This window comes from Rhamphochromis longiceps, linkage group LG2, assembly GCF_057381845.1.
Source record: "Rhamphochromis longiceps isolate RC_006_pf linkage group LG2, R_longiceps_female_GT1.1, whole genome shotgun sequence".
Classification (NCBI taxonomy): Eukaryota; Metazoa; Chordata; class Actinopteri; order Cichliformes; family Cichlidae; genus Rhamphochromis; species Rhamphochromis longiceps.
In genome coordinates, this window is record NC_140558.1 from 37,998,912 (window position 1) to 38,026,821 (window position 27,910).

The 27,910-nt window shown below is 40.8% G+C and overlaps 1 protein-coding gene across 3 annotated transcripts; it reads left to right on the top strand.

Annotated features, from left to right (window-relative positions):
- Positions 1 to 7,065: 7,065 nt before the first annotated feature.
- On the top strand, positions 7,066 to 27,453 carry lnx2b (ligand of numb-protein X 2b). 3 transcript variants are annotated; one of them, XM_085427324.1, is made up of 10 exons: positions 7,066 to 7,308; positions 12,341 to 12,928; positions 15,180 to 15,364; positions 19,037 to 19,236; positions 21,819 to 22,241; positions 22,776 to 22,904; positions 23,764 to 23,938; positions 25,065 to 25,305; positions 25,405 to 25,563; positions 25,661 to 27,453. In XM_085427324.1, the coding sequence occupies exons 2-10, from the start codon at positions 12,525 to 12,527 to the stop codon at positions 25,794 to 25,796; spliced, it is 2,052 nt and encodes a 683-aa protein (XP_085283450.1). In that variant the 5' UTR covers positions 7,066 to 7,308; positions 12,341 to 12,524; the 3' UTR covers positions 25,797 to 27,453. The 3 variants fall into 3 exon arrangements, with proteins under 3 accessions (XP_085283450.1, XP_085283437.1, XP_085283446.1); XM_085427311.1 differs by having other exon boundaries at positions 7,067 to 7,308; positions 15,180 to 15,373; XM_085427320.1 differs by lacking the exon at positions 7,066 to 7,308 and adding an exon at positions 11,311 to 11,457 and having other exon boundaries at positions 15,180 to 15,373.
- The last annotated feature ends 457 nt before the right edge of the window (positions 27,454 to 27,910 follow it).

A 27,910-nucleotide genomic window follows, 5' to 3' on the forward strand; every position in this document is an offset into this window, starting at 1 on the left:
GTTGACCCAGACGAAGGGTCTGGTCATGTTTCTTATTCCCCAGGGTGCTATTTATTGAGACACCTATTGATTACATGCTTTAAAGAATATCCACTTTTTTTTTTAGCAGTGATTACAACGTAGAATGCATTTTCAGATTTTGACATTCAAAGTCTTGTAATATTAACTGAAAAAAAGCCGTGGTTCAGTTGGTTCACTTGATGCTGGCTAGGTGAAGTGAGTTCAGTGTGGCCAGTTACCTAAATACATCCCGCCAGACCCATCTTAATTTCTGTTAAGGCCAGGGGTCGGGTTAAACAGTAGTTTGATTGAATGGCTGTTCACAGGCCGGTGTGAAATGCCATCTCTTTTGCAATGTGGGAGTAGAAAAAGGGGGTTTCTGTGGCCTTTGTGTGGCCCACAGTCTTAGAGCACGGACCCATTGTTAGAGCCTGACCAGCCAGCCCCTCAGACTCTCCTTTAACCTGCTTTGTCTCAAGCAGTGTGACCATTTCCTTCATTCAGGTCAGGGCAGGGTCGTGACTTTGGACACCAGTCTCCTCTGTCTGTTTGCCCTAGCCGGTATACTCATAAATGCATGTGCCACTGAGACAGATGTGCTGTTGTCACATGTCAGATGTAGCTGAACTAAGAAGATAAGTATGACTAGGTCAGGTGTACTCCTAAATCACATTAATATAAACTTGACATTAAAATAATACCTAAAGTTTAAGCTGCATTGCACAAGTCAGAATACATTTAAGAAAATATGTCACTTTTGTGAGTGTGTAAACAACAGTACCTCATGCACACAGCTAAGATTAGTGCTTTACTGCCTTGAAGTTGTGCAACTGCTTAAAAGAGTGCTCAGTTCCCTCCTCCCTGCGTCCTGAGCCTGGACCTGCCTTATCATGGCCTGGCCATCACGGTGATAAGAGGAGGAAAGACCAAGGGGCCATAACGAACAGTGTGCGTGATCCAGGTCAACAGTGTGAGGAGACTAGACTCAAGAGGGAGGGAAGAGGGACAAGAATATTATCTGATAAGAATCACAGAAGTCTTTTGATGTCAAAGGGGCTGATCCAAGGCTACAGGGTGTCATGCTGAGAGGACGAGCAGAATGACACAGCAGGTACAAACAAGCAGGCCCTTGAAGATCATCCTGGTCTTAAGCACACATACACAGGAGAACCCTAGACTCGCGCACAAACACTTTTCTTTGGCTTATATCTTTTTACAAATAACATGTAATTTTATAAGAAAATAACAGCAAGAAATTCAAGATTCATTCAATTCAAGATTCAAGGACTTGTCAATACAACAATATACACAGTAGTATACTGAAAATGGCGTTTTGACCCCAAGCCCCCCTATGGTGCATTTATAAGAATATTAAAAAAAATAGGTGAACAGTTAACAGTGTAAAAAAAGAAAAGAAAAATTAACTATGACTCAGCAAATCTTTAGCAGTGTTGTCCAAAACGAACCACAGCTGACTGTGAGATTACTGAAGCTTGAATGCAGTGAGTGTAGTCTGGTTTGGGTCATAAGTCACTGATTAAAATCTATCATGTGCAAGCCAGACAGGACCTGAGGCTACAGTGCAAGCTGCTGCCTGAACCAAATGCCTCGTTGTCTTGCCCAGGGCGAGCTGCAGAAGGTTTATTTTATTTTTATTTTCTTTCTTTTGCCTGGAGTGGCCAGAGGAGGAGTAGGCAAGCTGCTGCAGTGTTACAGTGTCCTTGGTTTCCCCTTAGCAACAGCTAAAAACAAAAGACCACACACACAAACGCCCCTTCGCTCATTTGCAAAGTAAGGCCCAATGAGAAGCGTTACACTACAAAGACGAAGGAAACTAGTAGTTTTCTTCATTCTCATCAAGTTGCTTTAAATGATGTTGTCTTACATGCATTGTTATGTCATTGATGCCTCTGAGCCCTTGGTCCCCAGTGGACCAAAAAATCATTAAAAAAACACATCACAGTGACCTTTTACCTCATTACAGCGCTTTTTTAAAATGGATTTTATGTAATCTTACATGCGCCATTGTGTAAGACCTGAAAAGAACACTAGTCTAATACACTTTTTACTGCAGCTGAAGTCGTGTTTGGTCACAACTACAGCACCCAGCTGTTTAGGAGAAGTGTCATTTTGAAAGCAAAGAAAACAAACTGAATATTTGTGAGCTGTGCTTGAAGGCATGCCCCGTATGTCTTTTTTTTTTTACTGTGATCTATCAGGAGAGGTGTGACTCTTTATGAAAGAAACTGGACAAAATTTCTCCTCATCAAGCCAAAGAATCTGATATCAGCAACCTGTTACATCCACACTCCAATTAAAAGAATTAAGATGTAAGGAGCCTTCATTATCAGCTCTCTCCGAAGGACATCAAAGGCTGAGGTGGAGTGAGAGTGCAGCTGCCCTGATGGTGTGAGTTTCTCCTCTCTCACTCCAGAAGAACTTGTTTGTGTTGAGGATGTTTACTGATCCCGGGGAAGACAAACAGCCTGTTTCTTGTTTGTAGGCGCCACAAGTCAAACACAGAGCTGTGGGTCCTTTCTGTGTGTGCTAGAGCGAGGCTTTGGGATACATTTTATTGTTTGGCCATTGTTTGTCTTTTATCTGTCGTTGCAACTTACTTCCAACCTTCTCATCATGGGCCAAAATTCAAAAAAAGAAAGACAAGGAAAGACATATGCCTTTTGTCAATGACAGAAACCAGATCTGTACAAAGGCTCTGCATACTGAGATGAGATTTTCTGATAGATATCCTGTTTCATGTTTAATCAACAAATATCAAAACCACAGATACTCTGTTACCAATATGTGTATATGTGTTTAGCTTTATTAGTAGGTTTATATATATTTGCATTTAGTACTTTTTAAAAAAAAATAAATTGAGTTATAGTACCTAACCTAAACACATGGTGTCACTCTTTCTCATCTATTTCACCAACACATGGAGGCCCTCATAGTTTTTGTGACCCATTTCACATGTATCACATACCAATATGGTTGCTGTAAATAATGTTTCTGGCATGATTTGTTTAAATTTGACAGCAAAAAGTGCTGTTATGAAATACAAGCACTCATAATATTTGTTTGGACTACTTTAAAGTGACTTTTAGTTAGATATTTGCTCTTTTTTCTGTTGTTGTGAAAATGTTGGGTAAGCAATCACAGCATTTTAAATTATGCAAAGATCTTTCCACAAAATCAAATGAAAGGTGCTCCATTGTGCTTTTACAACTGATTTATTTATGTTCTAATTTTAATAATAATGTCAGCAAAGAAACCCTAAAGATCATGAAAGATGTGCGGCCCGACTTCCCTGCTCTCTTATGAAATACAGACCACGTGACATCTGTATTGCTTCGTGGAGAGCTTCATTCTGTGAGCTTGTATCAGCAAATGTCACTTTGAATTGAAGCTTCCTAACACAGCTATAAATCCTGGGGTGAACAGGCTTTCACAGAGAGGTTTTATGGCACTGAGACTTCCCTTCCTTTCTGTAGGGGGTATCGTGCTTTACACTGTCCATGTGTCACAGCCCTTTTAACTGGTGCAGTGCCAAAACTGCTAGTATTTTTCTACAGTTTTGCAAAGGTGTTTGGAAAGTAATTTATTAAGGGAAATGCCAGCATTCGCTAGTTCTGAGTTACTGTGCTGTGAATTTTTTTTTTAACTTCCTGGCATTTGTATATGTGTCAGTTAATTAGAAAAACACATAACATGCATCAGCTATCATAATCACAACGGCCACTGTGGATAATCATATGCACTATAGCCTAGTAATTATGTATAAAGTATATTTTGTCTAAAATCTTCATGCTGACTTTGATGCAAATTTGAAGTCTAGACATGCAAAAAAAAACCAAAAAACCCAAAGGGAAATGTTTTATTGCGCTGCTATAAAGTGATTCAAATATTCGGCCTTTTCAAATACAGAGCAGGAACCCTTTAGAGAGCTCTGCAAGTGAGCTGCAAGCTCACTAGTTTGGGATTCAAGTAGCAAGTATCACACTTCCCATTTCTCCATCCAGAACATCGTAGAAATGCACATTTAGACAGTGACAGTTTGAAATATACAATTAAAGGATCGTACATGAGCAAACGTTCTTAGTTACCTTACACCACATCGCACAGTTAATGCAGGCTGTGTATCATGTATCTGCTGTATCACAGATTAAACTCTTATCCATGGCTGCGCCTTCCTGAGCCTGGTGGAGGTCTGTTTTTGTTAAAATAGAGTTCTTCCTTTCCCCTCTGGCTGAATGCTCATTCAGTAGAGTAAAGAGACATTTACTGCTTCCATAGGAAACAAAGTAACTACTGAATTAAGTGCTTCTAGTAATGTCTTCTGGACAGATCAGACCAAAGTGGACACATTTGGTAAAAAACAAATACATCATACCAGCTGTCAAGCTCGGTGGTGGAGGACTGATGATTTAAGTTTGTTTTGCAGCCACAGGACCTTTGCACCTCTGTATATCAAAGTATTCTAATGTCAAATGTGACGACTTAAGCTTGGCCAAAACTGTGTCATGAAATAAGATAATAATTCCAAGCAAAGCAGCAAATCTACAATAGAATGATAAAATAGTATTTGGTAAATGGACTGGTTCTTATATAGCACTTTTCTACTCTAACTGAGAACTTATCCACGCATTTATTACATCCAGATTGGACTACTGTAACTCCCTCTACTCGGGCCTCCAACACTCCTCTCTTTGCCGGCTCCAGTTAATTCAAAATGCAGCTGCGCGTCTTTTAACAGGTACGAGAATTCATGAACACATAACTCCAATTTTAGCCAAATTACATTGGCTCCCTGTTAAATATCGTATAGATTTTAAAATTCTTTTGTTCACTTTTAATATTTTGAATAATTTAGCGCCCAGTTATCTTTCTGATTTACTCCATTCATACAATCCCAACAAGGCACTTAGATCATCCAACCATAGGCTCCTAGCACAACCTAGGACTCGAATGAAGTCGAGAGGCGACCGGGCCTTTGCATCCGTGGCACCCAGACTCTGGAATAACCTCCCCGTTCATATTCGCACTGCCGAGTCTATCCAGTCTTTTAAGTTACGTCTTAAAACTTATTTTTTACTTTGGCTTTTGATTCTGTCTAGTTGGCTGTTTTAGCTTGTTGCGTTGTTACCTATTGTTTGTTGTCCTCTTCTATTGTTTGTTTTAACTGTCTCATGTTTTATTGACTGTGAAGCACTATGGTCAACACTGTTGTTTTTAATATGTGCTATATAAATAAATTTTGATTTGATTTGATTTAAAGTGCTTGAATGGGTTAAACAGAAAGGCTCTTGCAATGTCCCAGCCAAAGTCCAGACCTCTACCTGCCTGAAATAACTTCAAGTTATACTAAAGGTGGCTCTACAAGCTACTGAATTGTGGGGTACACACACTGCTACAATCTATCTATCTATCTATCTATCTATTTATTAAATGAGAAAAATAATGTTCAAGTTATAACATTAGTAGTTGTTCGGTTGATTAGTGCAAATTACAGCGCTGATGTAAACATCCATGTTTGTTGGGAGCAGTTTTGATTGTACAGTCTGACAGCTGCAGGGAGGAAGGACCTGCAGAAACGCTCCTTCATGCATCTAGGATACAGCAGTCTGTCACTGGCCACCACCAACTCCTTGGTTTTTCCGGCGTTGGTCAGCAGGTAGTTCTGCTAGCACCAGTCCACAAAGTCCAGAGTCCACTGTCTGTACTTTGAGTCGTCCTCACCTGTGATTAGACCGACTATGGCAGAGTCGTCAGAGAACGTCTATAGGTGGCAGCGTGGGGAGTTGGAGTCTGCAGTGTAGAGGGTGAAGAGGAACGGTGCCAGTTCCCTGTGGGGCCCCCGTACTGCAGACCAGCATATCAGAGACACAGCCATGTGTCCTCACATACTGTGGGCATCCTGTGAGGTAGTCCAGTATCCACTGGGACATGTGGTGGTCCACTCCTGGTAGCTCCAGCTTGTCCCTCAGAAGTTGTGGCTGGATGGTGTTGAAAGCACTGGAGAAATCAAAGAACATGATCCTCACAGTGCTTCCAGGCTTCTCCAGGTGAGTCAGAGCTCGGTGCAGGAGGTAGATGATGGCGTCCTCCCCCAGACGCCAGGCTGGTAAGCAAACTGCACTGGATCCAATGAAGATCCAAAGGGAAAGGAGCTAAAATCGTGTTTTTAGTCACAGGATGAACAAAGGGGTTCTACTGGGGTCCAAGAATAAAAAATATGGACCTGGAAAAGAGCAAAACAGGTTTTGTCAAACCCCTGCAAACCTGGTTTCATAATAGAAATAAACTTTATTAATCCCACACTGGGGAAATTCACATGTTATACCAGCACAGGGGCCAGCAAGAAAGAGTAAACTAGAGATATATTAGAAAAATAGCGTATAAATAAAAAAAGGCCAAAAAACTGCACAAGAGTTATTGCTGCCATTTACAAATGGATATAATATACACTAAACACACTTTCCATATGTACAGAATTGCATATTTCTAAATGAATATCCATTTCTGCTACATGCTATCTCACCATATAGCCTTTATTTTCTTTATCATCAGAGAATATTCAGAAACCAGACAGTGGGTTTTTATTACCAGCACACCAGTTTATATGTAAACAGGCTGGCTGTTGGTGTTTTTTGTTTTAGCATCTGTGACCTCACACATCTAAAACTGAATGTTGCACTGTACAAAACTCACAATAACTGAGATGAAGGCACTTTGAAAAAGTGAAAAAATTAATTACTTGCATACTTTGTGTATCATTAAAAAAAATGAAAATAAAATTTAAAAAAAAGGCATGAATATGCGTCTCTTTTTAAAATAATGGGAGTGTTTTTTCCATTTTGTCATAGATGGATATATAGAGTTAGATATCAAAGCAAAATATAATGCTTTGGGGAGAGTTACTGCTTTGAAAGAGTGTTTTGTCTGCCTGGAAAGAGCGGGCTGTTATGTAAAACCTACTGCCTTGGAAAAGGGGGACGGTACTGTGTACACCTGCATGGACTTCCCTCCGGTGCTCAACCTCTTTTTGGTTCAGTGTGTTTGCTCGAAACTGGGAAAGACGCCCAGTCTTCGCCTGCAGGTTCAGCTGCACCTGGGACAGGTCAACGGCTGCTATGTGGTAAAAAGAAAGAAAGAAAAGAAAAAAGTAGTTAATGAAAACCAGCTCGGGGGAGACACTGGCCAGACTTTGTGCCGTTTTCATTTCGCTGCTGTCCGACTTCACAAAGACCTCGCTGTTCTAGCTTGCGACACGTTTGCTTCTGCTTCCGGAAAACAACCTTCACACAGGTAAGACGAGTTTCGGCTTCGACTTTGGCAAATTCTCTTCGTTTCTGTGTACAAATATCATTAGTAGCCGTTGTATTCTTTCTTTTACGCTTCATGTGAGCACTCTGTTCGCGTAAACGAGTCTTAGAGCGCAAAATTCGCGCTTTCACGGAAAAGTAAGTCGCTCAAGGTGTGTAGCAGTTAGCGCTTTCTCCGCGGGGCACACACGGTGTAGCTGAAGGTGAAGCAATGTCTTCATGCTCTCACTTTACCTGCCTCATTAACCAGTATCCTGGCCGATACCTATGAAGAGCTGCTTTTATTGCCCCCTCTGTCATTTGGATCTGTCAAGGTGGTGTTGTGATTAGGAGCTCAGCAACAGCCGTCGGTTGTCAATGGAGGGACAGTGAGTTATTTATGGTGGCAGTGACAGCACGCACATCCAGGCAGGCAGAGTGGAAAATGATCGCAGATGCCCCTGTTGCTGTCACCGAGTATCTGTGTTTTTTCATGTGCGAAATTTTTAACTATGCAGAGAAAATGGTTATTTATTCAATCTGAAGGGGTTTGAAGTTTTTAGCCTGCTTTCCTTATTATTTCTATGAAATGTAAATTTCAGAGAGGAAATAATAAAGATGAGCCACAGTATTAAATCCACTGACCGGGTCTGTTAGTTAGCATTTACTTAAATGTGATGTTCTGCTGAGAAACCTTGATTCATCCTGATGTTTTGAAAAATACAATCGACCTTAACTCTGTTTGATGTAAACCAAAGACACTCCCCAACGGTGGCCTTTAGCCCTCAATAGGATCAGTCGTTCCTAAACTAAAACCACAAAGAACTCCAGATGTTCCACATCAGTGCAGTGAAGACTACTTGTTTTTTGTGGCATGTGATCAAAACATGTCTACTTACCCAGAAAACTAATACCGTATATGACTTATATTATCACCACATATTAGAATAAATGTACTCTAAAGAAGCCATTATGCTTAAGAACCTCTTTCACCACTTACAAGCTGCAAAAGTGGCACAAACATAAAAACTTCACTATGTGTGCGTGGGTCTTTTGTGTATTGGTTGCAACACTCTCTAAGGGTTAAAGACCTTGCCGCAGGTGTTGGTTGATTACCACACAGCTCTGGTATTTAACACTGACTGTGTGTTTGCCAGATCTCGATGGAGGTTTGCTAGAGTTGATATGCGTTGATTTATCTTTTCTTGCTAGGTTGCCTCTGGAGTAAACTCATTATTTTTAGTTTACAAATGGACAAAATGCCTCAGTGGGCCTGTTTTTTTTTGTTTGTGCTATTGGTATTAAATTTATACTGTTATAGTGTAATTGTATGTAGTGGTGTTGTTATTGTAATGGCTTGAAACTGCTTTTGTTCTTTTGTTCACAGTTGGATTAAGTTAACCTGTTTCAGTTAAATAACTATACGTCTTGAATCAAATACACAGGAATCTTATATTTGTGTCACTCCTGCTGTAAATGAATCCAGAGCAGAGGATGCAATTTTTTTAATGCTGAACTATTAGAAATTTAAAAAAAAGAAAGAAACTGTTGACAAAGTAATCCTCTGCTGAGGATTTTTTCGTGGGGATTTTGTTCATGAATTACAGCCCCAGTTTTCTCTCTGTAATAACATAATGAAATTACATACATATGTGGTGTTTGCTTGGCTGATGTACACTGGGAGGCTTGTATGCCTTGTGCAAACAAGCTTGACCTCTGTGCATGATTTGTGGTTATGAGACTGGCTCCACACCACACTGTGCACGAGTCTGCTTTAAGAAGCTTTACTTGTATGTATATTTGAGCCAAAGAGAAGCTAAACTGGGGGAAGGCATTTTTGACAAATTATGGTTTTATTGTGTTGTTGGAAATGATTATTGATTTTGTCCACACACAGTAGATATGCAATGCAAATACTGGTGATTGTATTTAAAACAGAGGACTTTGCATCCTGTTGCTATAGCAGTTACATAAGATTTCTCAGAGACTGCTCAAAACACGTGGCGTTGAACTTTGATTATAAAGATTAGATTCAATTTCAGTTCAAGACGCTCAAGAGAAAAAATAGTCCTTGCAATCAAAAAGTAATCTTTATTATAGATAATAAAGTTACTGAAAGCTAAGAGTTACAAACAGGGAGTAAAACATACACACAGAGTAATCAGTCAGACTTCCACCATGGATGATAAGACATTTCTCCCTAGTCTCCTGGCATCCTGCTTATCTCACGTTACCTTGACCACTGGAACGATTCATCATCTGGACTGAGGAAAAACAAGGCAGTGTAATTTTCTTAAGGAATTACAGGCTTCAGAACATATTCAAGTCATAAGCAAAAATGTGGTTTAATCTCTGAGAAATGCTCGCCTGATGATTAAGAGTTATTCATGTCTGGGTAACTAATTCCATTAATTTTCCATTCTAAGTGCGGTATTGTCATTTAATGCCAGACATTAATGGAAGGTAGAGGCAGACATGGCACACCTCCTGTCTCATGGACCTGAGAAATTACTGTCTAACATGGCCTCACCTGTGTTCACCGAGGGTGTGGCAGCACATGTGATTCACTCATATCAGCTATCAAGGCATGGGATTGGGCCCGGCTTTGAAGAAACGCCACCTCAGGTAATCCTCTAAAAGAGACCAAAGTACTCTGTAGGGCCACAGACACTTCCTTCAAAAGCTTACGCTGTCACATGACTACAAGGCATTTGATTTGGATAAGGTGTTCCCTGGTGTAGCCTTTCCTCTTTGGTTGCCTCTTAACATATTTCACCATATCTATTTCAAAACCGCTGGTTTCATAAGCGTGGGCTTTAATTTTGTTTTAAAGTAGACACTTTATCATTTCCACACCTCTAATACTTAATACAAACTTAATAACACAATTTAAATGGATCAGCTATGAAATATTCATCTTTACCTGTTATGAAGCGTAGAATGACCTATAGAGACAAAAAACCTTTTTTTCTGCATAGTTTTAAAGTGGTTTTTTTCTGCTTTGACATTGGACATTTTAAAGAGATTAACACGCTTTGAAACAAAAGCAGTGCCTGCAGTTTGTAGCGCTTTCTTACTTTGGCTTCATTTTTCAGCCCTGGAGGTTGTTACTTGACCACATTATGCTGTAACTTTTTGAAAACTCTCCATTTCACGTGGGAATTCCCAAGAAAGATGAGTACTTTGATCGAGGTCATGTTTTTTTTGTTTTTTTTAAAGGAACATGGTTAAAAGGCTAATAGCGTTACAGCCAGCGATTCTGAGATTACCATCATTTTTCAGGATGCTATTTATCCTCCTATGAAGCCATGTTTAATGAGGGCGTGTTGGAATACAAAACCTTTCGGAAGCTCTCTAAGACTAGCTAGTGCATGTCACTGTAGCACAAATCAAATGCACCTTTAATGTAAAGCCTGGCTGAATTGTTACCTCTTCATTAATTCAGATGGTGGATTTTACTTTACCGTCATCCACCGAGTGATGTGTTTTCAAGGTAAATGGAGCGTAGCCTGGTTTTTACTCTGTGTGTCTCTGTGCTACAGTATCCTTGACCCCGATTCGTAACAGGAATGGGTATCGGCTGTACAAAGTGAAGAAAGAGTAGGGAGAATGCCTGTGTACATGTATATGGAGAGATGTTTGCACATATTTATAACCAGGCTTTTGTGTTTGCAGTCATTCATTCAGCTACTGAGAGTACTTTACCTGTGGTAGTGCAACATCAGCAGTCTGAGCCACCAACCCCCAAACCTACGCACGTACTCACATACACACACTCACACACACACACACACACACCGAGGCACTGATGATGGAGGCAGAACAACCATTTCTCCTTTCCTCTCATGGTGCCTAGTTATATTCAATTCCCCTCTGCATTCCTCACACCGGTGCAATTGGAGCTCATACACATCCACACTGATGCACATACACACACACACACACACACACACACACACACACACACACACACACACACACACACACACACACGTAGTCTCTCTCTCTCTTTCACACACACACAGTCATTATTCTGACGGTCTGCTGGTGAGGAGGCAGGGTTCTGGTTTCATTCAGGCTTCAGGCAACTGCTAGAGTCTCTCCTTTGCGTGCAGTGGCTACTGGGCGCTTGACAGCAAAGATATCCTCTCGGGTGAGTCGCTTCAATAACACCGAAGATAAAGCAGTCTTTTTGTGTCTGAAATCAGCGCTGCGATCACAAAGACAGGGGACCTGAACATAGGGACTTTATTGTGATGGCTCATTTTGTCATGTTCTTATGTGCAACAGAACATTTGTCTTTAGTTGATTTGCATCAGTAAGATAAAGCCATGTGTCTTATGATGGTATTTGATGGTATTTGTGGATTTCCTAGCCTTTCTGACAGTCCAAAGTATTCTGAAAGTACATCAAGCTATTTTGCTAATCAAGTTAATAAAGCAGTTAATAAATAATCACTGATTATTTCCATCCGCAAACAAACTGTTTTGATGGATGATGTGTCCTCGGTGGGAGATTTCACAATATCCACCTCAGTACATTTGGTGTAATTTGTGATGTTTCTTCATTTGTTCTTATTTGGAGAGGTTGTCTAAAAGTTCTCCAGTTTCTCTCTAATCAGTGCTCTTCTTATGAGAGGGAATTAAAAGGAGATTACGACCTGCACAAAGGGATAGAGACCACTGCCGTTTGGGTGCAAGGGGTCATTAGTGAAGGGGATTGCGTTTCTGCCCAGTTCATTCAGAATTCTTACTCCCGTGCGTGCTTTGCCTTTGTTCCTTCCCATTAACAGAAGGTTGACTTTAGTCTGTTTTCTTCTGGCTCATTTCACAGAGTTCAGCGCTTTCAGTGAGAAGCACTGTGACTTTTAGCTGAGATGAGAATTCCTTTTGTCCCTCAGGAAACTTGCTGAGAGGAAGCAGCTGTAGCTTTCTGCCATATTGCTGCAGCTTTGTGGATTTGTCATTTCCTGTGTAGCTGCCCAGTTTAAGTAGGAATGGTCTGCTGTACACTTAACTGTGTTTCTCTCTCAACAGAGAATCAACATGAAGATGTGGAGATAACATTTTCGACTCTGGATAAACTGTTTCACTGCTGGAGTGGATTTGGCTGTGGGAATGCAAACGTAGACTTATGAAATATACTAAAAGAGTTTGTGAGGAGATAAGAGCGCGCTGATCCTTTCCAGACACAGAAAACTGGACTGAGCTCTCTCAGATAATGGCTACAATAGAAACCAAAGTTAGCGGCAGCAGCACTGTGGGCCTGTCGTGGGCACGCGTCTGTAAGGAGTGCGGCCAGCAGCACGACAGCCAGGACTCCCACTTGTACGAGTACCAGGATGAGGTGGACGATGAACTGGTTTGCCACATTTGTCTGCAGCCTTTACTGAAGCCAATGGACACACCGTGCGGCCACACTTACTGCTTTCATTGTTTGAGCAGCTTTTTGAAGGAGCAGGACTTCTGCCCTGTGGACCGCCAGCGGCTGCAGTTACATCAGTGCCGTCCCTCCAGCCTGCTGGTCAGGAACCTGCTGGACAAGTTGACCGTTATGTGCCCACACTGTGCGGAGTGCCAGCAGACGATGCAGCGCTGTGAATTGCAGCCTCACCTGCACAACAGGTAAGACTCAGTGGGATGCTGACTGTGGATACTGTTTGACCTTCACAGTTCTAACACACATGAAACTCTAAAGCTATTATGAGTATCTTATGACGACATTATACGCAGTGCAATAGTTTTACCTAGTTTTCCTTCATTTTGAACCATCTGCCTGCTTCAGACAAAGGTTGTAGTTTATGATGGTGTTTATGTAATGTGTCCTATGTTATATTCATGTTCATCTCTGATGCCTTCTTGTGTAAACTACCAGCGACCTAACTCATCGGCCATGTGGTTGTCACAAGAACTGTTGCACTTTTTCAGAAACATTTGCTTTCTTGCTTTTTAGGTAAGAGTTAAGACAAGTGTTGAATGGCTGTTTACTCAATCTGAAGCTACAGCTGGCTTTCGTTTAGTTTAGCCTAGCTTGACGACATCTAGCCTGTCCACCTTGCAGAACTGCGGAAACTGTTTGTTAATCTGACAGTTGATGTGTAAAGTGGCCATATCACAGATTTACAGGGGGATTCATGTGACAGATTAAAGATTTATTGCAGGCTTGTTAATTAGTAAGATGACTAAGTGCTGGAAGGCAGTTTCTTTCTTTTTTTTTTTAAGCTTTGGAAAGAGCCACCTAAATTTGTTCCCTTTTTCCAGTTTGTCGATTAAGATAACTGTTATTTATAGCCTCATATTTGGCTTACAGGCACGAGTATTGTAGCTTACCATTCTCGTCGAAACGACAACAAGAAGAAAAACTTAGATAAACACAAGATCTGCAGGGTTTTGTGAGAAAATTCTGATTACTTTGCCGGGAAAAAAAAGAAAAGAAAAACATAACGTCTATAGCTGTGTTTTTGTACGGTGGCCTTGAGAGGTCAAATGTGCTCAAGCTTAAGAAAACACACAAAACACAATGGAAGTTGAATAAAATGCAACAGAAATAGAAAAGATGCAGCAAAAGCCATTTAAAAATAAAAAGTGACAAGCTAACAGGCTAATAACAAACACGTATCTACAGTATTATATGAATCATGTGTTTAAACTGCATATCACCTGCATCTTTTTCTCTCTCGCAACACAGATGAATCCTCAAACGCCAGAAGTGCAAACCTTTGCGTGTTTTGGTTTCTGTTACATTTGCACCTGGTCCATCATGTTATTGTGTCACATAAACACTCCTGTTGTATTTTGTGAGATTTTATGTTTTTCTACTTCTTGTCATGTGTTTTTTTTTTTCTATATCCATTCTTTTTTCTATTTTAGTCATGTTTTGTATGCTTTTCCGTTTGTTGGTGTTTTCTTAACTCGCAGTCCGTTTGACCTTTCAGGGCCACTGTAGCTGTGTCCTCTTTGAAACTCTACCAGCTACTGCTGGTAGCATAGTTCGTCTGTGAACCCACAGCTGTGTAGTTATTGTGTTCAATACGAGGCACAGGTCACTCTTCTTGTTTTCACATGGAGAGTGTGGTGCTTATCATCCAGTGGCCGCTATGACGCAGTCAGTTGTGGGAGGAAAATTAGCTTGCTGCAGCTTCTCTGTGTAAACAGTGAGGAGGCAAAGTTCAGGCATGAAGACCAGGCACCGGTTCCAGCACAGGCTTAATCAGATTCAGCCTGTCTCAACAGACACTCTGCAATGCAGAGAAATCTGCATAGTGCTTCTCCTCTGGTCTCTTTGCTCTCACAAAACCCAGTTAACATTGAATTTTGTTCCCTGAGTTCATTTTCAGCCGTTCCTGTACATGTATCTATAATATTTTTCATTATCTTCACTTATATATGAATACAGCTACAAAGGTGGGATCTCCTATTAAATGTGGCCAAAGTTCAAATGATGTAATCATATGTAGAATTAATTCCTTTGAGCCAAAAACTCCGACAGCTGTAATGCTCGGTTTTTTTTCTTTTCTGTCAGATCTGTATGATGTCAATGGGAGGGGATTTCCTTGGTGTTGTCATCTCAACAGCACTGGTCTTGAACACAGCTTCATCACCTAACTGCTCTTCAAACGTTGTTTCTGATGAGCAGCTAATTAGAGGAAAGTTGTTTTTTAAAGGGAAGGGATGGAAGTAAAAGCAGCTTGTTTCAGACAGTGGATGGACTGATGGGCTGCACAGCATAAGGGAAATGAGAATTGTTTGGAAAGATACTCTAGTAAAAGAATATAAAGCTGTAGCTCCAAATTGTAATAAAAGATCCTCTTTAAACTCCTTTTAACATCACTAATTCACCCACTTTAATGTTCTTCATGCTTCTGTCAATCCTCAGATGTCCTGTTTTTAGAAGACTCAGAGAGGAAGCAGAGAAGAGGAAGAGGCCCTCATGGAATGAATTAAAGGGACGTAAGGGTGACGGAGAAGGGTCTGGAGATGCGAAACACTCAGCAACACTGTCTCGAAATTCAACCCGGGATCAGCCCGAGCCTGGGCTCATTAATCCTGCCTATGAGGAAGGTGAGGAAGGTATGGAGTTATTTTATTATTTTAAAACCCGCAATTTCTCAGGGTGTGCGTTAGAACAGTACCAAATAATCTTTATAGAAGCTTCTAGGCTTAACAGGAATATTTCCAGTTGGTAGGGTGATTGTCAGGGCACACACGCGATTTGCTGCTTTTAGCCTTTAAGGGTTTGATTCTGTCTGTCTCAGGTGAATCATCAGCCTGGCTGTAGGAACATCTACCAGCTAACACACAGTTTAACCAGACAGTTGCATCATGGGTGGGAAAAACCCTGAAAGCAACTTGCAAGCCGGCATCACCGACCAAAGTTCAGTAAAACACAGTTGCCAAGCAACTGGTACCAGGTGTCCACAGTGAAGTTTATATTTGTGCAACTATAATCTGTCATTTGATTTTTGAAAGATCTCTGTTAAAATCTCAGCAGACTCATAAATCTAGAATGATGTTAGATATGTTTAGTAATGCTGCCCCCCCCCCCAAGCATGAAAACTTCATCATGTTGAATAATCCAGGTTTCACCATCTTTGCCGCTAGTAAAATTCATAGCTTTCTAACTGAATGGGAGCAAATACATTGGTAGTATTGCTGAGGAGTAAGCATGTAAGTACTTGTATGGTCTGTGTGTATGCACAGGCCATTTCCACGGAAGAGCGAGGCTGTGCAGTGCAGCAGAGTTTGCGCTATCTCACTGTTATAATCACAAACTGAGGTCCACTCTGCGTCACTCTGTTTCCTTTTCACGATACTCTTCAGCGCATCCCGGAAACACAAACGACACAGATTTACTGGTTTATGTCATAGTGTGTTATTCCATGTAAGTATCTATGGGAAAATAGACATTTCTAAAATGTTGGTGAAGACGGTGTTTTTCTCACCAAAATGTCTTGCTGGGAGTTAAAGGAGACGATCATATCTGTCTCTGCATTCAGGAAAAAAGATGAGCGCAAGATATGCTCAGCTTATCTGAACACAAACATAACAAAAAATGCTCCTACAGCCTGCTCTTCACGCTTTGGGTTTTCTGTGAATTTTGCAGCAACAGGAAGATCATTTAAAGTTTGGATTCTATTTCTGTAGAGTTGTTTTAAAGTATAAGTCAACTAACAGTTGATTACAACATTGATCCTTTATATGTAATGTTTAACCTAAACAACTGGCCAACACCAACATTAATACTTGTGGTACATTATATGGTCCATATAATGTACCATATATGGACATATAATGTTTTTCCACTGCCTTCAACCATTCTGATAGTTGCAGCATTCTCCCTCTGAGAATTTGCACACATCTGCAAATTCAGAAACTGAAGCAATGATTAATATCATTCTCACCAAAGTTGCCAGACATACACAGGAGGTATCTGGAGTACTGAGCAGGGCAATCACAATCTACTGACATGGAGGTGCACGTCAGGTCCAGGGTAGATTTAAGTATAAATCCCCTGTAACTTAGTTGTGCTTAATAGGGCGTTTACTGAGAGCTTGTGACATCGCTAGAAAAGAGGTGATGGGGTAAGAGGCATCTTGAAATGTGTAAACAAGCTATCAGTGTATCTGAGCTAACTTTATGCGAGGTGAAATAGAAAGTGAATAAGTAAGAGAATGTGGAAAGCTACAGACACCATGGACGAGTAGCCGTTATGCCCCGTATTCACCTGAAGAATGCATGTGTCGTTGATGCATTGCGCTGTAGTGTTTTGTGGGACAACTGACCTTTACAAAGACTCGAACAGACCCTCACATAGTCACAGACCATTAATGTGTTGAAGGGCCTGTTTTTGCTTCCAAATAGTTTCTGGAGTCACTCGTCACTGTTTAGATTGCGTCTACTATTTTCTTCTGTAGTTTCAGTCAATGAAAATGTTTGTATACTGGGTCTATGAAATAAATATGCACTAAGCTTCCAATTTCTGTGGTTTTAAAAGGCACGCTGCTGGCACTGCGACCAAGCGCTAAATACCTTATGTTTACTGAATAAAGAATTTATTATTTTTTTAAGAAAAAGTTTTTATTGAACATTGTCAAATATTTGCATGTTGAGTGTGAAGGTATTCATGTGTTTTAATATGAATTACTTTTCCTATTCACTGCCTTTCAGACAGCCTTAGGAGACTTGTTTAGTAGGTTTATATCACGATGACAATGAAAATATTATTAAATGGTCAGCACAATTCATGCTCCTTTTATAGCTTCTTTTCCTCCCCTCATCCTCTGTCCTAATGGCAGTGTCCCATTTGATGATCCAAGTAGGGCTGGGCCGTATTATACCGTTCACGGTAATACCGGTATAATGTCGGGCAACGATAAGAAAATGAAATATCGCGAAAATATCACTTTTCAAGTGGCGCATGCGCAGTGCCTTTGTTTTCATACGCACATGGCGGAAAAAGCATGGCGGCGACGGAGAATGAGAAGGGCGAAGGCGGATTGTTAAATGAAACGGATGAACCAGAATTGGTTTGTAAAAATGCTGCAGCTTCAGTGGTGTGGAACTGGTTTAGCTTTCGTCCGTCAGATACACAACAAAGCACTATTTTTGGTAGCGCATGCTTGCGGGCCGTCGTTATTGTCGTGTTTTTTGGAAAATACGGCACACTTAAAATCAATCCTTTGATTTTTCTGAAAATCGACAGAGCCCCTTATAATCCCGTGTGCCTTATGTATGAATTCTGGTTGTGTTTACTGACCTCGAAACGATTTTATGTACACGGCGCTGGAAAATCTGTCAAATGTTTTAGTACGACTTTGCTAAGCTACGAAGCCGCACCGCTTGATGGGCTGTCGGAGCATAATGGCTGTCGTAGGCAGGAGCCTCGCGGAGTGATACGTACTGTGCTTCAACATAATATTACCGTATTGTGTGTGTATAACCTCTTTTTAAGTTTTGTGGATATTATACATGGTTATGCTGAGGATATGTCGGCCAATTTCCACTGGAAATGCCTTTTGGTTAAACAGTCAGCAAGGATTTTGCATTTGCACTGTTAAATTTTTATATAACTTTAATCCACATAAAAAACAGCTGCTTGTTTAAGTGAAAATACATTGATTTTTTTTTTTTTTTGCACTAATAAAGTTGTGGAGTTGTAAAGTATTTTGTGTAGTGTCAATTATATCGTCAGTTATATCGTTATCGCAAATTTTCAAATGTATATCGTGATAAATGTTTTTGGTCATATCGCCCTGCTCTAGATCCAAGCCTGGGATTTGAGCAGGTTTTGTTTATGCTAACAATTTACTTGCATGCCGTGTTGAAACATCCTGCAGGGAATAAAAACAATTTAAAGTGCTGGTGTGAATAGCTGTATTTTTACACCACTGAATTGAACCAGCTTTGCCTTTTCTGTTGTGTTTTTGGATCTATGGAAGTGTGACACCTCAGTAAAGTAGGGTTAGAATTTAACTTGTGGGCGAGTTACCATATTTGGAAGATAAGAACAGTTTACAAAGATAAAAAACAAAAACATAATTAATCAGAGTCAAGCTGGACTCCAAACAGCTCAAACTTGTATGATTATATTTGTTTGTTTCCTTCTTTCTGCTGGTGTTCCTGCATTGGGTATTTTGCAAGGTTCATTCCAGTGAAAAAGAGGAGAGAACTGGGAGTAAACAGGACATACAGCCATGTTTATTACTGTTGCTTTTCTTTTTCCCTCTCCTACAGACCACAACTCGCTGCGGTCCAGTTTGGTGGCCGAGGCCACTGTCGTGGAGCTGATCAGAGATGAACCCGGAGAGGAGCTGGGCCTTCGGATCGTGGGGGGGAAAGACACACCGCTGGGAAACATAGTCATACAAGAAATTGTGCGGGACTCAATAGCAGCTAGGGATGGCAGGCTGGCACCAGGAGACCATATTTTAGAGGTGAGAGAAAACAAAAACGAGGGAAGAGCTGGGATTAAGTCGTATTCAGCTGTTATTCAGTGTTGGGATTTAGAAATCTCGTGTCGTGGCATAGCGTGACAGTTGAGGTCAAAATTGTTTCGCACACAACACCTTATGACTACTTCTCATGGTATTGTAAACACACTGCTCGTTAGAGGGGGTGGGAAAGTAGACATTCAAGATAAACAAGTTTTGTCTCCATGGCAACAAGGCATGGTTAATATTACCTGGCACAAGTGCGTCATGTTAGCTTGAGCAACTTTACTTTGTTGGTGTAACTGACTAACCCACTGCCTTTCACTTTAATAGTCTTCAAACATTAAGGAGGAACTGCGTTTGGTTTCCGCAGAGAATAATGGGAGTGCAGAATATCAATAACAAGAATATTCCACATCCGATTTCTACCCTCACATTGCTCTGAAATAAATTTTCTGTGAAATACATTTTAACTTTTCCTCTAAAGCTAAGCAATCCCAGACCTGGAAATGAAAACAAAAACCGTACCGGAGAACAGCTCGCTTTCAGGACGCGAAACAATTGCTTCCTTTGTTTGTGAACCTAAAAAGATGATTGAAACAACAGACTGATTTTTGCTGAGGCCTGTTCTTAGATTTGTGAGGCAGACTTCAAACAGAAGAGACTTGGAATTAATGTTTACGTAGCTGTGATAATCGTGATTATTTTATTAAGAGGACAACAAAACTAAAGTGTAATGTCCATCCTTCTCCTTCAGCGTCTCCAGTTCAGGGCTAACGCTGAGAAACAGACAACCATTCACACTCACGTTTATACCTCCCACCTAATTAGAATACCCAGTTAATCTAACATGCATGGTTTTTGGACTGTGGGAGGAAGCTCGAATTTCCAGACAGATAAGCAGTTGCCTGCCTTGCCTGGTGGCAAGCAGCACCTTGCTTGGGCGCCCAGGCCAGTGGGGGGGCCCCTGAGGGCTGATGAACTTTAAACTACAGCAATAATCCACAGTTTGTAGTGACAGTATGAGAGGCCTGAGCCTCCCTTAGGCGTCCCCACCTGACTCCAGTCACTCCCTTTTCAAGTGGCATGCATGATTGTGTTTAAACAAACCTAATGACAACAATGTAAACGGAGGGGAGGATTCCTGCTGCAAGTGAAAAAAGAAAGAAGAAAAAAGCTAAACTGTGGAGCAGATAATGATTATTAAATGTAACACTGATTTCAAAAGTAATACTAATTTGTTGGGGTTTTTTTGGGTTTTTTTACAAATGGCAATTATAAACATGATCCAGATGTTTTTCCTATCTGTGGATGCTTCACTTCAGCCAAATAACAACAAAACATAACAGGTTTTGTGGAAAAAACATGCTCTGCTTATTTTGGTATGAAATTAGACAACCAAGGGCAAAATAAGTCTGGTTTTAATGTTTTCAGTGGCATGGAGGAAGCCACAGAATGGCTTTGTGGCTTCTGTTTAGTCAATATTTCTGGATACAGTTCAAAAACTGCATCATTTATCAGTTCCCCTAACCTGCCATCAGCCATGAGACCTGCACCACATTTAGATGAAATGCCACCGCTCATTTTTTCCAGCTGATGAGAGACGAGCGTGTGATGGTGTTTTGTCTCCAGATGCACAACATTCTAGTGATGAGGACTTTGAAGATTACTCGCAGTTATTTACTCAGAGTTAAATGACTTAATATGAGATTTGGATCTTCCAAAAGAAACAACTGAGTGGCTTGGGTCTAGACTGAGTGAGAAAAACTTCCTGACTACAGGAAAAAAAAATTCTTTCTACTGGAGATGATTTATTTGAATTTTATGCCATTGCCCTTCTGCTTCTCTGTCTGTATATGGCATCCTGCATGGCTCCCCCTCTCTTTTCAATTCATTTACCTCACAATAGTATATAGTGATCAGCCGCCAGTTTACTCCATCTGCAGGACGTGATGAGAAGAATCATCTTCCTTCATTGAAATGGATGATAACTTTCTTTATTGCGTTCATGTTGAGGGTTTGTTGGGTTGTGTGTACGACGCAGATGAGTACAGGCTGTTCACTGACAGTTCAAAATCCAACCTAAAATGTATTGTACTGCTTAATAGCAATTATTTTTGCATCCATGCCAGTTGGTGTTTCTGTCCAGCCGAAAGAAACTTATGAAAGTAACCAAATTGTGTTAAAGAAGCTGAAACACAATGAGCACAAATGGACCGCCTGTGAAAAGAAAACTGTACAGAATCATTGAATTAGGTCGCGTCAGCTCTTTTCTGGAAAACAGAAATCGTATTAATGCAGGGCGTTGTATTGCGGGGCGACACGGTGGTTAGTACTATTGCCTAACAGCAAGAACAACCCAAAATCTGCATGTTCATCTTGCTGTGGCAACCATGCTAAATAGCATTAAAGCCAGATATGACAAAGCTTTATTTCCAAGCACATCAAATTACACCACTGTCAAGAAAGGTTGATCTCTTTTATGCTTGACAAATAACTGTACACAGTGAAGGCAGGTAATGTTTGCGCTCAGCTGCTTTATCAGTGACGGTGTTGTTTCTCCTCTTTGTGGTGTCGTGTTCCAGGTGAATGACATCAGCTTGGCTTCAGTTCCCCACACTCGGGCCATCGCAGTGCTGCAGCTGCCCTCCCTCCTCAGGCTCACCGTCATGCAGGAGAAAGGTTTCAAATTAAGGGATCAACGCTCAGACCAAAACCAACCCACTTCCACCAGCTCCCCGGGCTCTCACAGTCCCCATAGCAACGCTACCTCCAGTAACAACCCTGGTACAGTCCTGCAGGTGACGCTAGTGAAGAGCCAGCGCACAGAGCCGCTCGGCATCAAACTCATCCGCAAATCAGATGAGAGTGGGGTTTTTATCTTGGACCTGCTGGCTGGTGGTTTGGCAGCTAAGGATGGAAAACTGAGGAACAATGACAAAGTTTTGGCCATCAATGGACATGACCTGAGGCATGGGACACCTGAAAGTGCAGCCCAGATTATACAGGTAGATAACAGACTGCACCCTTATTTCTTAAATAAACAAAGTTAAGATGCTGTTTAAAGTAAGTAAAAACACAAAGAATAAAAAGGACTTGCACATCACAAAAGTTATTCAAAAAGTGACATCAACATTATTATTGTGCAGCCCTTAACTTACAATGTAAAGTGCCTTGAGGCAAATGTTGTTGTGATTTGGTGCTATATAAAGAAATAACATTGAACTGATTGACAACATTTTGGGACACAGGTTGTTTACAACTTGTACAGACATGAAAGAAGCATCTGTTAGTATGTTTATTATGGACTCTGTCCCCAGCAAGTCTTTACAAGTCATAATACATCTTAAAATTTCTACAGACCAAAGGCACCCAGGAGGGCCATCAATCACAGCATGGAAAATGTATCCTAGGTGATAGTTAGTGGACCAGACATGCAAAACCCTCAATGTAAACACCACCTGGCAGAGGAATTCATAATAGGAGCTTTGTATGAAATTTGTTTGTGTAAAATCATTTGCTTTTATTCTTTGTGCCAACAGGCCAGTGAGATGCGTGTGAACTTTGTGGTGATGAGATCTGCGGAGGCTCAAGAGGAAGGAGGAAGCAGCAGAACATCCAGGAGGACGCCTGAGCCGCAGTACTTTAGGCGCCGGTCCACCTACATGAAGGTAACACACAAACAGTTTCCTCCCAAGTCTTTTTTTAATTATATATTTTATATCCATGTTTCCAGGTGGTTTCCAGCTGTTGTCTTTTAACACCCCAACGTTGGTAGCAGTGTCTTACAAACTTTGCATGTTTATGTTTACACGGCGTAATTGTGACGTTCACTCCTGTGTCGCTCACACTCAGTTGTACCATACACAGTGAGTGGAAAGAACAGCAACCCCCCGTTTGAGAGGTGAGAGCAGACACCTGCAATGGTGAGCAGAGATAAAAGCCCTTCTTTGGGGCCTCCCTCTGGCCTGATCAAAAGGCCCCGGGTGCTGCTCGCTCTGCCGCTACGGGGCCACTGTCTTGTTGTTTTTTTTGGCCGTTTCTTTGCGAGACAGAGGATCAAAGCTGGTAACAGTTAGCTTTCGCCTGCAGAGTCGAGCCTTTTCGTCTTGCTGGGGGGAAGGGGGGGGGGATTCCCTGCTGTGGAGAGGAAGAACCCCCCACCTTCCCTTCTGATGGTTTACAGACTCCAGAGAGCCACAAGGACACTGGTTGAAGTTGTCATTTTCCACACATCTTTTCCAGTACGAGAGCGTAGTGCTGAACCTCACACGTTCCCTCTGCCCTTACCTCTCAGCTCCATCTCAGATGTTTCACATTTGTTTCTACAAGTGGTTTTGTAAGGGGGATCCATTAAGTCAGTGATCCTGGAGAGAATGTGATTAGCTGGCATGTTAGGCCAAACGAAAAAAAGGTTAACTCCTGTGGAGAAAACATGAGGTAGAGGACATGAATTTAAAAACCGATACAATGAAGATGGTCAATATGTTTCTTATTGCTTGGTGTTAATGTGTCTCATTGTTTCCATAGGATCCTCCAGGTGGATTTTCTAGTCAGGAGAAGACCGTGAGTCTGAAAAAGGAGCCTCGGCTTTCCCTCGGCATCACGATCGCTGGAGGGAGGGATTGTCGCAGCCGTCTACCGGTTTACATCACAAGTGTGCAGCCTGTAGGCTGTTTGCACCGAGATGGCACCATCAAAAGAGGTACAAACCACAGGAATAAAAAGAGTGTTCTTGTCTTTGTAACGCTCTCTTGGCCAAGGGCAACGGCTAGAAATTATTTCAATATTTAATTCATCTTCAGATATCCTCAATCATTTTTGCCTGTAACATGTCAGAAAATGTAAAAATCCCAAAAAATGTCACGATGATATCTTTTCACTTTTGGGTTTCAAATAAATGCCAGTTTTCTATCATGTATAACCAGGGTTAGGGCCGGTGATCGTGATGAACTGGACAGGCGGCCAACTTTGACAGGGGGGCATTTGGCTCAAATCACTTTAGCATTCCATAAAATAAGAAATTAAAAAGAAAATATATATATATATAAAGGGGAGAGTGCAATCATAGTCTCACTTACATGCTGTTGCACTTGTGTGCGTGCACACACACATACACAGTGCACAAAACAGAGGTTATAAACTAAAGTGCAAAGTAAGACTTGTTAAATTTATGTTTGAAAGAGAACTACAAGAGTCAATTACATTTGATTAATAAACCTAAACTCTGGGTCATCTGTACAGGCTACACAGTAACTTTAAGGATAAAAAACTATTTTTAAACACATCATAAACGGGCATGCATGATTACAGTCATGTGGGATCCTTTTTGGCTGTCCCTGGACCTCCAAGACCATCGACGCCATCAACACTGTACAGAATAAATTGAACATCTTTTCTGTCCACTGATTAATCATTTAGTAAGCCAGTTTTTGTAGAGATAGTTGTACATAAATTCAATCGATTAAGCCTTTAACGAAAACAAAATTACAATGTATTTTAATAAATAAGTGTAAAGATTTTGGAAATGACAGCTCTGTTTGAAAATCCACTACAAAAGTACAGGAAAAGGGCAATTTTCTTTTTTTTCCTGCCTCTTTTCCAGGATACAGTGTGCTGCTAAAGGACCATTAAAACTGAGAGGATGTCCTAAAATAGAGCCTTGACTCTGACTTCTTTAAGAGCTGCTCTTTAAATATTATATCCATCCCACACTTTTTCTGTGGTTGAACTGACATCTGGAGTTTTTAAAAAAAATCACTTTAAACACAGAAACAATAATTTTAACTGAACTGGCCTTGTCCTTGTTAACATCATCTGTATTTCTTCAGGTGATGTTCTGCTGAGCATCAACGGTGTTGATTTGACTCAGCTGACCTACAATGAGGCCGTTTCTGTGCTGAAGGCTCAGACAGCTCAGTCCCAGGTGGTGCTTCGTGTCATTCAGACTCTGTCTGAGGAGTCAGAGGAGGACACCGAGGCTAACGATGACGAACTCGACATTGCAGAAGACTCACGAGATGACACCCTCAACTGGACCCCGCTGTGGACTCGCTGGCTGGGATTACCAAGGTAAAGCCAACTCAGTATAATCATTTATATCACGGTCATAGTGCTGTTTGAGCTGTTTTTGCTTTATGTGAAAGAGCTGACTCTGACTCGTTTCTTCAGTCACATGCACTGGTGCCGGGACATCGTCCTGCAGAAGACCAACAACGAGAGCTGGGGCTTCAGCATCGTTGGGGGTTATGAGGAGAGCCACGGGCAGCAGCCGTTCTTCATCAAAACCATTGTGCCTGGAACACCGGCTCACTTTGATGGACGCCTCAAGTAAGTTAACCACATTTTGACTCCCATGTTACATCATCCGCTCCTGCATCTTTTCGGCACCGACCCTGATAACGAAAATGTCCCGTGGCTTTCTCAGGTGTGGTGATGAGATAGTGGCGGTGAACGGAGCTACAACTGTGGGAATGAACAACTCCTCTCTCATCCCAATGCTCAAACTACAGAAGAATAAAGTCACGCTGACTGTGGTGTCCTGGCCGGGAAGTCTAGTATAGCAAACCTCACGTGCTCATTCTGTGATCTCCTTTCTTTCTTTACTGGGAATCTCACTGTCCCTTCCACATGTAACCCGTTGAGATTTTTGAGGTCATGTCATACACGAAGATGCGTGTTCTTCAAAACCATCCCATGTACAATAGATGATTTTCCATAGGTGGACTGTTTTTTGCGATATTGTCGTGTAACAATGATGACAATCCATGAATTTTGTGCTAAAGACAAACTGGAAGGATTCGGTTTTTTGGAGTGTCTTTCTGATCCCATTTGAAAGTTGTATGTATATTTTTAGCTTATCTGCCTAATGTTTTATTTGGTAGCGATTACATCTTAGACTGTGTATAAAAATGTAGCTTTAGGGTCTGCAAAGTGAAACTAATGCAGAAGTGCCTTCTTTCTAATGACCTGCAGGGGACGACTTCGTTGGTTGCAAAAAGACATCCCGTTGTACAGAAGTCTATGGGAAGATGCCCCCTTTTCTATAACCTCAATAAACATTTTCCTTATGAGTTTATGATCTCAGTTGCTAGTTTTATGCCTTAATGAATATAGCATATAGTTCATCTTGTAAATTATCTTCTTATTTGGAGTGAAACAGGACGATAAAGCAGGGAACGCTTTAGAGCAGACCGGCCTTGTGACTGACAAGTGACTGAATGTGGAGTGTCCTGTGGATTTTCAGTCGGATCCTCGCCTCACTCGTCACATCCAGTTATAAAAACCCAATATGGTGACCGCTATCCCCCTCAGCTCGAGTCTGCACAACGGGACTATGATACAACGGCTGCATCTATCCTTTGTATACAGCCTGTGGATGGTATTAGATGTTAAGTGATAATGAACATATGTACATAGTTGAATTGCGTTATTGTTAACAATATGCTGACACCAAATATTTCAGGAAAGTGAAGTCTTAAGTTGATTTAAATTGACATTTTTAATTTAAAATTAGCATCTACATGGAGAATATCAGCAGTGAGATTTTTTCTTTTTCTTTTTTTTTTTTTTGGACAAAACAAATTTTAAAGGATTTTAAAATGTCAGAAATATTTGAAGTCTACATCATGACAGTAAAGATCACGCTTCTTTACTCAACAAATATGTGTAGAGCGTTTAGTCAGCATTGTGTTGCTAGGGGTTGGATCAGGTTTATTTCCTGTAAGCTCTTAACAGGAAACTTAGACCTGTGTTGTGAAACTCTTAAGCTGGTTTAAAAGAAGCTATTATTATTATTATTATATAGATTATTTGACAAACGTTGAGTTTTAATCAAAACTTTCTAATCTGTATTCACTGAATATGTGTATGTATATCATCTTTCCGTTTCTTTCCAAATGATAAAGTTGCTCATAATGAACGAGTTTAATAAGCAGGTGCCTTGTAGATATCAAAGGACAAAGCAGAATCTATACTTGCCTTAAATGTTTTGCTCCACCAAAAATGTGTTTTCCTCATTATTTGTTCTTCTCAATATTTACTGTTTGTGGGAATTCAAAGCCTTGCTCTGATAGATCTGTGTCGACACATTCCCGGTGGCCTTTGTTGCATCTTTATAGGTGAGATACCTGTTGAAAAGCTATGGATGGCTGTAAAATTTACAGCAGGTAATGTGTGTATTAGCCTGTCCACCGTTTCATTATGTTCAATAAAATCATGAAACCATTCCGTCTTTCTGTTATGAATGTTCTGTACACTTTGGGCTTTTTGGGGAGGAAGGTTAAGTGTAGTAAAGGCACAGCTTTACAAGCCACCCTTTATTTATACTTGATGATGGATGGGTAGTTTAGAGGGGATTATAAATACACCAGTATTCACAGATTAAGGGTGCAAATGTTAGAAATAAGTTATTACAGTTACTGATGTTGAAAGTCTGTGGCTGGACGGTTTATTAGCCTGTTCACTCTGACCCCTAGTGGACACAAGGACTGAAGTGGCCAATGTTTCCAGATTCCATCCTGTAAAACCTTTAAAGTAACCATGGTATCCATGAATTAAAAAAATAAAACTATTGTAATTAATAATAATAATAAATTTTATTTATGAGCGCCTTTCAAGTCACCCAAGGACACTTTACAATAGGATAAAACACTTAGTAAAACAATGGCAGAATAAG